Below are 15,352 nucleotides of genomic sequence, written 5' to 3' on the forward strand. Positions count from 1 at the left end.
ATAATATTTTCCTTACATAAAAAATCAGAAGACATGTCAAAGATATATGGATGATTATGTTATTATTTGAATTAAATATATTCCCCCAAATTCCAGGACCTGCACAAGACAGTTGTAATTCACATACTCTGTGGAACATACTATGAGATTTTGATCCTTGAGTGCAAGAATTTATTTCCAAATGAGATTTTGAATTTGAGTGCAGGAAGTTATTTCAAGAGCAACACTCAGGAAAGGAAATAAGCAAGACCTAGCAGAGGGAGAAAATGAACTTCAATAGAGATGCAGCAGAGCAGGTGAGTTCTGGGTATGGGTATGAGAAGGCCTTTTTGAGTTGCCTCAGCTTGAGGCAAGAGGTCAGGCTTGTATTACTGCACCTTCTCAGGAAAAGGTGTGACTTGGACAAGGCACCTCTCATCGGTCTCCAGATAGGTTTTAATCTGAGAGACACCATGCTATAACTTCTCCAGAAGTGGAAGTCTCTGACTCATTGGTAAACATGTTCTAGTTGAGGAAAGATAGTAAGTTCACTACTCATGGATGAAAAACTTAATAGATAAAATCTGGCAGTTGTCCCCCAAATAAATGTACACATTTTTAAAAATTCCATCCAATATTGTAGCTGATATCTTAGGAACATGAAAAATATCATTCTAAAATGTGTGTTGAGAAATGAAAACCTGATAATATATGTCAACATTGAATAAGAGAACCAAGTTACATCATGAACTATAAAGACTTTGTACAGAACTAAATTAAAATTTATGCTACTGGCATACAGTGGAAATGCATGGTTAGTTCAGGATAGACCTGTGACTATATTGGAATAAGGGTAGGAAGGTTTAGATTGTTTAGCAAATGACATTCATCAAATGACATTATGGAAAAGAGAAACACAGGAGTATATATAGACCAACACACCCTTTCTGATAATGGATAGAATTTAGAAGATTTGAAGACATAAATATGAAAGGTAAAGCTGTATCAGATAAAATAAAATAGCAAATAATATTTTTCAACTTAGCATATACTCCAAACTATATAGCAAAAAATGTAATTAACTTTCATCAGTTTAATACTTTCCAAATGAAGAATTTATAGAAAAGGTTGACAGAAACATTACAAACATGGAGAAACTGGTTTTAGTGCCTAAAACTTGTAAGAGCTTAATATCTAAATATAAAAAGATCTCTCACAGATGATTAATATAAATCAGGTGAATACATTAATAAAGTACAGGGACCGGCACTGTGGCACAGCGGGTTAATACCCTGGCCTGAAGCACCGGCATCCCATATGGGCGTTGGTTCGAGAACCGGCTGCACCACTTATGACCCAGCTCTCTGTATGGCCTGGGAAAGCAGTAGAAGATGGCCCAAGTCCTTGGGCCCCTGTACCCATGTGGGTGACCCGGAGGAAGCTCCTGGCTCCTGGCTTCGGATCGGCACAGCTCTGGCCATTGCAGCCAATTGGGGAGTGAACCATCAGATAGAAGACCTCTCTCTCTCTGCCTTTCCTTTGTGTAACTCTGACTTTCAAATAAATAAATAAATCTTTTAAAAAAAAAAGAAAAACTTGTTTGACCTATATTTAATAAGCAGGAGGAACAAACTAAAACTATACAAAAATAGAAACATTTCAAAAATATAATACTGAGTTTTAAATTAGTAAACATAACTTCAAATTTATATGTATATTTCAAAAATTTCTTTTCTCTAGGCTATGTATAGAAATTTCTTTTCTATAGGCTATGTATATTCTATAGGCTATATTCTATGTATATTCTTTTCTCTAGACTGTGGCAAACTAGCTCTCCTAAAGGAACTATTTTTTTAATATAAAACTGAATAAAATATATCAAGCAATTGTTTTCCTGTGCTAAAAAAACAGCACAGGTCTATTATCATTGAAATAAATCAAACACAAAAATTGAGTTTTACAATCACACCAGTTAACAGCCTGGAAATACTTTCTGGAGTCCAGCACAAGGAACAGTGATCCCATAAAGAACACTGGTTTCACTAGCCAGGAAGAGCGATAACAGTTTTCGGAGTTGCTGAGGTAGCTAGTATTTCCGGGGCAAAGACTATCTGGTATTTCCAGAGAAAGGACTGAAGAATTGGCATAGATGGCTTCTTAAGTATTTGACAAAATAATCAGCTCCATATGCACAACAGTGAAACTGAAGTCCAGAAGAGAAAATCTACATGGAATAGAGGACTTGAACAGAGATTCTACAGATCACACCAAGCTGATAAGCACTGGAATTCTGATCCTCCATAGTGGAAAAGAACTGAGGCATTTAGTTAAAATCACATAAAGATCAACTTTAAAGGCAGATTACTCTAGGTCTATAGAAGCAAATGTAAAAATCAATAAGTAAATAAATTGTCTGCCAGAATAAAAACCAATGTAGTTTAAGGTGGTAGCAAAATCGAGCTATGCAAGAAGTAGCATCACAATATCCAGTATTCAATGAAAAGGAAAAGTTGCTAGACCTACACAGAAGCATGAATATGTGTCCGAAAACCAAAGAAAAATCAGTTACCACTGGAAACATAAAGTAATAATATGAAAGTTACAGTTTGCAGACAAGAACCTAAAATGTTATTAGAAGTATGTTCAGAAATTTAAATGTTACTTAACAGATTGGGATAGGAGGAGCAGCAGAGGAACAATGTGGTGGAGAGAGCTAAATTGCTATTCGAGAGGGCTGCATCTCATATCAGAGTGCCAGGGGTCAAGGCCTACCTCTGCTTCATTCCTATCCCTCTTCCTGATAATGTGCTTGCTCGGCAACAGATATTGGCCTAAGTACTTGGGTTCTTGCAACCCACGTGGCCAACCCAGGTGGAGTTCCTGACAGCTGGATTTGGCCTCCTGCTGCCTTGGCTATTGAGGGCTTCTGGGGAGTGAACTAGAGTGCCTTTCTCTGTTTCCCTCTCTCTCTCTCTCTCTCTCTTTCTGCCTTCAAATATTAATATATGGGGGGAAAAAAGCAATGCATGGGAATCTCAGTAGAGACAAGGAAACTTAAAAAATAGAATGAGCCGGCACTGTGGCATAGTAAGCTAAGCCTCCGCCTGCGGTCCAGTAGAAGATGGCCCACGTGCTTGGGCCTGCACCCACATGAGAGACCTGGAAGAACCTCCTGGTTTCTGGCTTCGGATCCGCCCAGCTCTAGACTTTGTGGCTATTTGGAGAGTGAACCAGTGTTAGAAGATCTTTCTCTTTGTCTCTCCCTCTATCTGTCTGTAACTGTACCTCTCAAATAAATAAATAAAATCTTTATAAAATACAATGAAATAAAAATCCAGAACTGAGAAAAAGCTTTAATTGAAAATATTCACAGGATAATCAATGTTAGATATCATAGAAAATATGAGTACTTGAAACATAGGAAGCAGACAGCAGAGGAAAAAATGGCTTTGAAAAGTAGTTTGATTTATGAGATAATATCAAATAATCTAACATATATATATACAAATTGAATTTCTGAAAGATTGTGCCTGAAAAATTCGTGAAAAATACTCAATATTTTCCAAATTTCATGAAAAATGTAAAACATACAGAAAAAGTTCACTGTACACACCAAAATTACACCTGAGCACATCACAACTGCTGAAAACTGAAAATAAAGAAATGAAATTTTTGAAAAAACAGTGAACAATGCATTATATACAAAAGACCATTGATAAGAATTATTGATGACTGTGTATCAAAACATTTAAATCCAATATCTTCAAGTGCTGAAAGAAAAATAAATTGTCAAACTTCAAATCTATACTCAGTGAAAATATAACTAATCCATTACATTAAAAGGGAAAAATTATCTCAATACATGTGGAAAGGATTTTTCACAGAAATCAGCACTTGTGTATGGCAAAATTCTTACAAAATTAGGAACAGAGAAAACTTCCTCAACATCAAATCAATGAAATAAGGAAAGTAAGAAGACTCATACAACCTGATTCCAACCTTTGTATAAAGCCCCAGTAATCAAAATCATTTTCCATTTACATAAAGATAGAAAAAATCTACAATATGGAAAATAATACAATGTGGAAAACAGCATTGAGTCCAGAAAAATATCCATATTTACAAGATCAATTGATTTTCTATAAAGTACCAAAGCAATTCAAAGAGGGAAAGAACAATGAAGTTACCTCCATGAAAAAAAAAAATGAAACTTCAATCCTACTTATACTTTATACAAATATGAATTTGAGTTGAATTATGGGCTTAACTGTTAAAGCTAAAATTATCAAGCTTCTTCAAGAAAGCCTAGTAAGATAACTGCACCAAGGTTTGGTAGGCAGATTTCTTAGAACACACACAAAACAAAAACAAAAAATAATGTAAACTGTACTTCAGCTTTAAAAGCATTCACCCTTAGAATACATTAGTCAAAAAATAAAATGAAATGAAAAATGAAACCATATGGAAAGATGTTCAGCATTATTAATTACCTGGGTGATAATTAAAGTCACTATGTGATGCACCTATTATAATGGGTAAAATAAAGATGAATGAAATTGTCAAGTGCTGACATGTATGCAGAACAAGTGGATCACTCATTGATTGCTGGTGAGAGTGGTACAGCTGCTCTGGGAAAAAACAAATCTGTCAGTTTCTCGAACAGTTAAATATGCACTTAACATATGACCTAAGAATCCTGCTACTGGGCCTTTTTCCTAGAAAAAATGAAGTTTCATTCAAACAAAAAACAGCATGCACTTGTTCATAGCAGTTTTATTTACATTGACTAAAATCTAAACACAACCAAAATGTCATTCAGTAGACGAAAGGCTAAATAAATGGTGACACATCCATTCCATGGATACACATAAAACACAAAGAAATAAAAACTCAATAAACTTGAAAATCATTGATAAAACAAAGACTTCAGTGGATCTCAAGAATGTTATGTTGAGTGAAAAGAGCCACAGAAAGGCTACTTACTGTATAGATTCACTCTCTAACATTTTTCAAAATCGAGAACACATCTATAGCTGCCAGTAGTTATGCTGGGGAGTAGAGCAGGGGACTTTTTTGGGGGGTGATTCTGCCAGTGGCCATATGAATTTACATGTATAATAAAATTCCATAGAACTATTAATATATTAGTGCAATTGAAAACTAGAAAAGTTCCCAATAAGAGATGTAATTTAGTAATAGTATTGCATTGTCAGTTTCTGGTTGTGTTCATCATACTTTGGTTACGTAAAACATCTGGGTAATCTGTGTGTAGGGTGCACAGGAAACACAAAGTACAACTATTTTCAACTATTATAGGATTTTTAATTTTTGAAATGTGAAAACAAAAATTGTGAAAATAATTGAATTTCTTATTTTAGATCTGTGTATTTTAGTGCACATAAATTATATCTCTATTTCCTTTAAACATTTATAGTGCCTTTCCCACCCACATAGGCTAACTTGTTATGTAAGCAAAGTAATTTGTGCAATACTGATGATGTATTATGAATGGAAAGGTAGACATAACTCAGCTCTCTGGAAAGGAAATTCAGATGATTTTTTAAAATCACCCATATGTCTAAAAATAATACAAATGATGATGTGTAAGCTTAGACATTTGTAGTAATTTTAAATTTGCAAATTATTCAAACAATTAAAATGAATGACCTAATCCCAGATTTTATAGATGCAATGTATAATGAAAAAAGTTACAGAAAAGTGATCCCATTTATTTAGATTAATTTTGAAAATAATATAGAGGTAAGACACCCAAATCCCAGATCAGAGTACCTGGGTTCAATTCCTGGCCCTGGCCTCAGACTCCAACTTGCTAATGAAGGCCCCCAGAAGTTAGCATCGATGACTCAAGGAATTGAGTTCTGCCCTACGGGTGGGAGACCTGGATTGCATTCTAGCTCCTGGCTTCTGCCAGGTCCCGCCCCATTGCAGGCTTATGGGGAGAAAACCAAGGGATGGGAGCTCTCATATAATATGGTAAATAGCTAAACCAGTAATATAGTTATTTATTACCATCACGTTTTATGGACAGTATATATTTATGTTGCTATACTTTAACTACTGGCAAGACAGATTTGTTTACAGCAATACCACCACAATAATGTGTGTCTTATAATGTTTTGACAGTTACATCAATACTACATTGTGAAACAATAAGAATTTTAAACAATATGAAATTTTGAGCCTCTGTATAATTATATATGCCATCCATCATTGTAACATCATTATACAATGTATGATTACACTCTAAAAATTTTAACACATATATGTAGAAAACTATGAGGTAATATATATAAAGAATCTTCATCTTTAAGACATTTTATTTCTCTTTAAAAAAAAAAAAGCTGGGGGCCGGCACTGTGGCATAATGGATAAAGCTGCCACCTGCAGTCCCAGCATCCCTTATGGGCACCGATTCGAGTCCCTGCTGCTCCAATTCCGCTCCAGCTCTCTGCTATGGCCTGGGAAAGCAGTAGAAGATGGCCCAAGTCCTTGGGCCTCTGCACCCACATGGGAAACCTGGAAGAAGCTCCTGGCTCCTGGCTTCAGCTTGGCCCAGCCCTGGCTATTGCAACCATTTAGGGAGTGAAGCAGCAGAAGGAAGACTTTCTCTCTGCCTCTGCCTCTCTGTAACTCTGCCTTTCAAATGAATAAATAAATCTTGTTTCAAAAAAAAATCTAAGTAATAAGTACATAGGAACTTGTTTTTAATGTGTATTGCATGACATATCTTTGTTTCCAAAAAAATGCAAAACTTTTAAAATAAATAATAAAATCTTACTTAGGAAAATACAGAAAAGAGGAAGTTCTTGTTTATTATTAAGTGAGAGAAAATAGCTACTTCTAATTAAGTTGCCAAGGTTACAGATTAATTAGAAAACAGTTGCATAGAGTCCTTCCAAAATTCACACACCTCATTTCACTGTGAAATATAAGAAAACTACAAACCTCATATGTAAGTCTATAAATGGGACATATTCAGAAACCAAAAACCTGGAAGCACTTTGCATAATTACTGATCAGTAAATATTTTTATTGCTACAATTAGAGAATTATTATGACATTAATGTGAGAATGTTTATTGCATTATACCTATAGAAAATATTTCATATTGTTGTGCTTTAAAACTTAACTTTTATTTTTGTAGAATAAGTATTGAATGTATGATTTCGTGTTTGTTTTAATGTGTGCTGTTTAGTAGCAGTAAGTGTGCATCCGCAGCTTTTAAGAATGATCAGCTCTTTGAATCCAAGGGTTCTGCATTTACAGATTTGACAGCTATGAGTTGAAAATGTTTGAATAAAAAACTGTATTCGTACTGAAATTGTGCAAACTTTTTTTCTTGCCATTATTCCCTAAACAACAGAACAGCTACTTACATATTGTTTACATTACATTATTAAAGGTAATACATAAATGATTTAAAGGGTATTGCTGGAGGTGTGGAAAGTGTATGCAAGTATTAGATCATTTTCTATAATAAACTTGTATGTACACAGATTTTGATAGCTGCAGGAGTCATGGAACCAATCCCCCATGGTTATCAAGAGACAACTGTATATTTTCTTTGTATGATATAGAAAAAAAAGATATTTTTCCTTAAAGTTTCCCATTTGTTAACAGTAAGATAAAGATTGATGTTCAGTCTTGAAAGCCTATGTTTTGAGAAATAGAATTAAATATTAACACACATGGGCTGTGCCAGATGCACTGACAGACATAACCAGCCAATTTATGAAATTTCAAATGTGAATTTAAGTTGCTAGGTGGCACCATTATGAAATCATGTGTTCTTGCTAAATTTTACTTCTAAATTTGACTCCCTATAAATTCTGACCTAATTATTAATTGACATTTAATTCTTTTCTGTTTTGGAAGCACCAGTCCTTTGGATGTTAATGACTTAGAATATCATGAGATTTTTGGAAGGCATTTATTCCTTGGAATAAATTATTTTTAAATCTTGAGGCTTTTAATTGGTGCCTCTTTAGACAGCAGGAGGAGTTGCATGTGATTCACAAGCGTTTCTTTGCTATCTAGTCTCATCTGTATTGTGCTACTGCTTTGGTGTTTCCCTTTTAATTCTTGACTACTTTTTTTAAAGACTTTTTTGTTTATTTGAAAGGCAGAGCAACAGAGGGAGGAAGGGACCAAGGGATGGATGGAGAGACAGGGGGTGTGGGTGGAGGAAAACCTCCATCCCCTGGTTCACTCTACAAATGGCCTCAACAGTCATGTCTCGGCCAAGCTAACAAAGCCAGTTGTCGGGAACTCCATCTGGGTCTCCCATGTGGGTGGCATCAACCCAAGTTCTTGGGTCATCTTCCACTGCTTTCCCAGACTCATTCACAGGGAGCTTGCTCAAAATCTTGGTCTTGAAATGGCGCTCTGATATGAGATAATAGCTTCACAAGCAGCAGCTTAACCCATTGCACCTCCACACTGGTCCTTTGAGCCATTGTAATGGGAATGTTAGACATGTACTGATGTGCACTAGCTAAAATGAGTTTCAGAAAGAAACTATAGCATTTTTCATACAAATCACAAGTGTAGATTGGAAGTCAGCTTTTATTACATTTTAAAGTTTTCTACTGATGTTTTTGATGATGCAGTTATATCACTGCTAGTTTAATTGTTTGCTATTTAAAAAAATAAAAACCTAACATTATAGAATGGTTCCTATTCTGGGCAAAATTCACACTTTCTTATTACAAATTAATAAGTATATGGGGCAGGTGTTGTGGTCCCGTGTGTTAAGCTGCTTGAGACACCCACATCCTATGTCAGAGTGCCAGTTTCAGTCCTGGCTATTTCATCCTTCAAATTCAGCTTCCTGTTAATATGCCTGGGAGGCAGAGAATGATTGCTCTAGTACTTGGGACCCTGCCACACTTATAGAAGACCCAAATGGAGTTACTGACTCCTGTCTTCCACCTCGCCTGTCCCTATCTGTTGCAGGCATTTGGGAAGTAAACCAGTGGATGGAAGATTGATATTCTCTCTCTCTTTCTCTCTCTCTCCCCATCAGTCTGCCTTTCAAATAAATAAATAAATCTTTTAAAAGAATGCTAGGTGCTAAGTATATGAGGTAATGTGCATGTCAGCTCTATTTACCCATTCCCATTTATATTTGTGTATATAAATTTCTAGGCATCATGTTGTACACAATAAATATAAAGGATTTTATTTGTCCGTTAAAATTAAATAAATTGAGCAAAATATGAATAAACAATGAGTTCATATGTGTGAGAGTGGGAGGATGGATAAAAGCATATAAAGGAAAAGGGTGAATTGATCAGTTTGAAAGAGGTTTTGAGTTTTAGACTCTGAATCCTCAAGTCTTTGTAGTTCATCATATGGAGACAACTTTTTAGTCACAGTGGTGGTTTTATGCTTTTATTTTGCTGTATTTAAATTTTCCTCACATCAAACATGAAAGACAATGCTTTTTCACAGGATTTCAAGCGTACTGTGGTTTGGGTTAAATCCCAGCTACTTTGAGTCTGCTTTGCTTCCCATCATGGCATTTCCCCCACTGCAGAGATGAATTCTTTTTAAGTCCTTACATAATGATGTTAGGCATTTTATAGTATTTTATAGGTAGAAAGCAATTCTTTCAATTTCTAGATTCTATCTAAGATAGCAATAAAACTACGAAGATAATTTTACATGAGATGAATTATTTAATCCCTATATCCTTAAAAAGAGTATATCCTGAAGTTTCTACATATTTACCATTACCCACGAATTAGACTTAATATACAATATTCTTTTATTGGCCATGGTTATAACGTGAAGGTGGAGATCATCTGTGACTTTGTGGTAGACAAATATGGGATAAAAGGCATTTTAGGGACTTTTATTAGGAAGACTAATAGTTATAAGTGGTGAAATATAAATATTTCATAAAATAATATAATATGACATTTCTAGCATTCAATAAAGAATTAAATAATATACTTGGTAAATAAGTGATGTTAAGCTGTTTAAAGTTTCACCAGCTGCCTTTGAGATTGATTTTCATCAAAATTACTGTACTAAAATGTTTTCTTTTGTTGTACAGACTCAAATAGCAAACCTCAATTTTAAAATCGGCTCTTATTTGCAAAAAATGCTTTGACATAGTGCATTTGTTCTGCCTGGGCAGCAATAAAGGATTGTGGTATCATTTTGAAGAAGGTTGTTTGACAGAGCCTGTTTGTTTATTTGGGGTAATGTGAGCTGCGTTCAGAAAATGCCATATTTTGTTTCATGATTGTATACATTCTCTCCCATTGCTCCCAGGCAAGACTTGTAAGCAGAGAAGACACGGATTTAGACCTTTTTTCCATGACCAGTGGAAGTGCTTTGTCTGTGAATAGAGAAAAAAAAAGTCAGGCACACAGACACTCAGCGGGATCTTCAAGTAAGTTGTGGTTTCCTTCAGAATTAATTTAGAAATCACAAGCGAATTGATGGAACCTCATGCCAACAAGCATTCTTTTACAGATGGGGGGTAGGATGCCAGCAACCAGAACTGCCTCTAAATGTGTGCATGAATTTTTTTTCCTTGAAATGTCTTCTTCCGATAGAAATAAAATTAAATTATTTCTAAAGTTAGCACCATCAGGTTTTTTTTTTTTAATTGTGTTCTGTAATTCAGTGTTACCCACTGCACCCACCCTGTGGATCATACTATTTTATCATTTAAAAGCAATTTTAGACTAATTTATGGGTGTATGTTAACTATATTTTGACCTTTTGCTACTTATTTAATAGATGTTATAGATAAAGTTAATTTTTGAAGGAAGTTTTTCAAAAATAATACAATTTTTAGATAATACTATATTGTAAAAAAAAACCACATGCATTTAAAATCTTTATCCATTGGATGGATGATAGTGTGATTATGTTTCATGATTACTTTATATCCATGAAGGTGTCATACACATTACCTGAAGTTTGGTTACAGAACAATTTATGTTTGTATCTATATGTGTGTGTGTTTACTAACTGAAAAATGCAAATATTTTTTTAAATATCTTGTGGCTTTTCCAGGGAAATAGAAACTAATTTCTTCAAAGTCTTCAATAACTAACACCCTACAGATTTTTGAAACATTTTCTAAAATGTTGTAGTTCATTACTATAAAAGATGCCTTATTTGATGTAGAATTTTTTAATTTATGCAAAGTATAGTAGAACCCAAAAACTTACTATTAACTTATACTTCATTATTATTTTCAGTTATTCTTGAAAAAATTTTGTTACTCATTTATATTTTATATATACAAAATAAATGAAAATACACACACATACACACATTTAAATATACAAAATCAATATTTTCTTGAATATAGGTAAATCAAGGACTAAGATAACCCTCTCCAGATAAATGTGAACTTCAAAATGATTCTTCCACTTTAGTTTTCATTCAGGTTGTAGAGCTTTATTAGATTATAATCATTTAAAACTGTTAATGTATGCAAGTTCATGTTGATAAGTTTTAATTTGTCTTTTGAAGTAAGAATTTTAATTTGTCTAATTTTAAAATATTTCCCAGGCTTTAAGTATCTCAGACTCCCTGAATTTTCCTTAGTTTAATATAGAATCTGGCCATTAAAAGGTTGTTATAGTCACTAAGGTTAAGAAATATTTTAGATTTATTCACCTAAGTAAAATTCTTCATTTACTATAAATGTTCTCCACAGAATATGCTGATTAAATCAGTCTTCACAATATAAACTCCACTTCAGAATAAACCATCCTTTGGCATACACTGTAATAATAATGTTATTCTCTTTATGCACTGCATTTTATAAACTCATAATACATTAATTTGGAGCTTTGAAAGTAAGTATAAACAAATAAATAATTACCTTATTTTACAGAGTAACATTTCTGTTCATAATGTATCATCTGAATGTTAAAATATAAATAGTTTAATAAGGCAGCAATTATCCTGAAATACAAATAGCATTTTTCTCAAAGTCACATTTAATAAGTTTTGAGTATATAAGGTCTTTACATAGAGCCCATTTCTTAGCATAGTCTCTAAAAATCTAAAATAATACTATTGTCATTGCGTGTAATTCCAGTTAGTTGTCAGTTATTACAAATACTACTGATTTCTAAATTTGCTTGCTAAGTGACATTTTATGAGGAACCATCTTAGAAAAGGTTATTATAAAATAACAAACTAGTGATGAATGAAATGCTACTTAATTGCAGCAGTTACCAGTTAAGGAGTGTTTGCTCTGACAACAGGGGCTGTATTTGAATCATGATTTAATCCTTAAGAAGAGAATGAGGCCGGCGCCGCAGCCCATTAGGCTAATCCTCCACCTTGCAGCGCCAGCACAGCGGGTTCTAGTCCCGGTCGGGGCACTGGATTCTAGACCCTCTTGAGGCACCGGATTCTGTCCCGGTGCCCCTCTTCCAGGCCAGCTCTCTGCTGTGGCCCGGGAGTGCAGTGGAGGATGGCCCAAGTGCTTGGGCCCTGCACCCCCATGGGAGACCAGGATAAGTACCTGGCTCCTGCCATCGGATCAGCGCGGTGTGCCTGCCGCAGCGCGCCATCCATGGCGGCCATTGGAGGGTGAACCAATGGCAAAGGAGGACCTTTCTGTCTCTCTCTCTCTCACTGTCCACTCTGCCTGTCAAAAAAAAAAAAAAAAAAAAAAAAAAGAGAGAGAGAGAGAATGGAAATGGAAGTCGACACCTTGTTAAGGTTGTTGTTAAGATCAAGTGTAGAGCATTTAGAACAAAATCTGGTGCACAGAAAATGCTTAATAGCTGTTCTGTATAATTGTCACCTATGCATGGCTATGCAAGAAGAACCACTTGAACCAGTACACTGAAATCTCAAGTATCAAGTCATATGGGCTAACTTGTTCAGCTTATAAGAAACCTACTCTTAATAGTTCTTTAACTAAAATACTTGGCTTAACCTATTATTGTATAGAAATCTTTTAACTTTCAAAAACCTTGGGTACTAGGCCTCCGTGGCTCAGGGCCAACCACTTAACAGCTTTGGCATTTTGAAAGCTCTTTCTCCTCCAGCTTTCTCTCTCTCTCAAAACTTGTCACCTTATTAAAGCTAAAATATTTCTTTTAACTTTGAAAGCCAAATATAGAGAGTAGTTTATGGACTGCAGCTATAAAACCCTCTTTGAGCCCTTGAACTTTTCTAGATACTTCTCTTTCAATGTTGATATAACATGGTAACATGTATTCTTTGAAATCAAACAAACCCAAGTTTAAAATCCCAGTTCCACCATCACATATAAGTCACAAGAGCCCGGGTAAATTATTTAACCTGTAAAGATGAGTTTATTACTCATAAAATGGGGATAATGATGTTTATCTTGCAGTCTTAGGCAGGAAGAAGTGAGTAAAAATATATGTAAAGCATGCTATACATGCCTAGCATGGTGTAAGAGCTTGAAGAATGGTATATGTTACTTTATGATCTTCTTGGGTAATTTTTAGGCAACCCCCAAATAGAATTGTCTTCCTCTCCTGTGCGTCAACTGTGACCACAATCATTGTCCTTTCCACATTTGGCCATCTAAGCCTTATTGATTTTCTCAGAGGATGTCCGAAATGTCCTGTCCCTTTCTTTGGAGGACTTACTGCTCCGTTACAAGAGGCCATGGCAGTCCTCTCCTATCTGAATTACTAATCTACCATCTAGTTTACAAAGACATGAAGGAGGTCACATCTTCACTCAAAAACTACTATTTACAAAATGAATATGACAACAGATTTCCTTACTTAGATAATACTTAGAAAAAATATTTGAGTTCCATGAACTATTTTGATTTTCTGTTTTCCCCTTTAATACTCAAAATATGTACCTCAATAACAATTTTAGTGCTACAATAGTTTATAACTTTACAAATCATCTTTAATTCTATTTTATTAGTTATAGTAGTTACTCTTTTTAAATATTTTATTTATTTTAGAGGTAGAGTTACAGTGAGCAGGAGAGACAGAAAGAAAGGTCTTCCTTCCATTTGTTCATTCCCCAAATGGCCGCAATGGCCAGAGCTACGCCAGTCCAAAGTCAGGAGCCAGGAGCTTCCTCCCAGTCTCCTACACAGGTGCAGGGGCCCAAGGACTTGGGCCATCTTCTACTGCTTTCCCAGGCTATAGCAGAGAGCTGCACTGGAAGAGGAGCAGCCGGGACTAGAACTGGCACCCATATGGGATGCCGGCGCCACAGACGGAGGATTAACTGCACCACAGCACTGGCCCCAGTAGTTACTCTTCTTTGATAGGTAACATAAGTAAGTCACAAGATTTTAACAAATTTGTCTTTCACACAAAGTATTAGCAGGGTAAACTAGTAACTTGAATCCATTTTTTTTCCTCTTCCAAACAGTGATATATTTTCTTGTATTTTTCAGTGGACTAAAATATAAAGATTAGTTAGTAAAAGAGAATAATAATAATAATATCTCATATTATTTATTCACTCACTACATGCTTAATGGCTTCCAGGTTCCTCATTCAGATCATCTGTGAACTTTCCAGCAGAGGCTCCATTTTCACAGTTAGCCAGGAAGTGAGGAGCCACACCATCTCTAAGTGTGAATAATCAGCCCCTAGTCAAGTTCTTCTGTGAGCACACGTAAACCGCTCATGAAATGTAAGCCCTTTTAATATAGTGTTGAATGTTCGGAATATGGAAAAATACTGTGTGTTTGAGAAAACACAGTGAGGTTGAAGTGAGTGAGGAAGGCTTGTTGGGGACAAAGTACTTGAAATGTACTAAAGAGGAAGCAAGCCATCTATTAAAGACAAAGGGCGAAATATGAGTATGTATCGTGGGGCTTGAGGAGACTATTTGGACTATAGGTTCCACATGCTAAAGTAATATGAAATAAGACTGGAGAAGTAGGGATTTGTCTCAGTGATTGACACATGGAATGCCCACATCCCAAGTTGGAATGCAAGGAGTTGAGTTTCAGCTCTGCTCCCAATTTCAGCTTCCTGCTAATGCACACCCTGGGAGGCAGCAGATGATGCTTCAGATACTTAGATCCCTACCACTCGTATGGGAGACTTGGACTGAGTTCCTGGCTCCTGTCTTCGGCCTGGCTATTGCAAGCATTTGGGAAGTGACTCTTCAGATGGGAGTTTTCTTTGTGCATCTGTCTCTTTGTGTATTGCTAACTCTTAAATAAATGAATATTTAAAAAGAGAATTCTTACCACAAAAACAAAAGTATAAAGTAAGATTGGATAAAAATGGAAGCTTAGTTTTTGGTGAATTTCAAAGTGAAAGACCTGAACTTTCCTAGTAATACTGAGTAACTAATGGAGATTTATTTAGATAGCTTAAGATCAGTTGAAGAGTGGCCATCATCATGA

General features: G+C 35.3%; 1 protein-coding gene across 6 annotated transcripts in view; it reads left to right on the forward strand.

Moving 5' to 3' along the window:
• The window catches only part of LRRIQ1 (leucine rich repeats and IQ motif containing 1), a 240,047-nt gene that overhangs the window by 194,790 nt on the left and 29,905 nt on the right, over nt 1-15,352 (forward strand). For 4 of the 6 annotated variants that reach the window (XM_008256858.5, XM_051845711.3, XM_089307544.1 and 1 more), the window contains one exon: nt 10,282-10,402. In XM_008256858.5, coding sequence (XP_008255080.2) covers nt 10,282-10,402 — 121 coding nt within the window. Of the gene's footprint in view, nt 1-6,341; nt 7,262-10,281; nt 10,671-15,352 lie in introns of those variants that run through there. The other 2 variants (XM_051845712.3, XM_089307545.1) reach the window with 2 other exon arrangements.

This window comes from Oryctolagus cuniculus, chromosome 11 (assembly GCF_051225735.1).
Source record: "Oryctolagus cuniculus isolate XC-2025 breed Fujian yellow rabbit chromosome 11, ASM5122573v1, whole genome shotgun sequence".
Lineage (NCBI taxonomy): Eukaryota > Metazoa > Chordata > Mammalia > Lagomorpha > Leporidae > Oryctolagus > Oryctolagus cuniculus.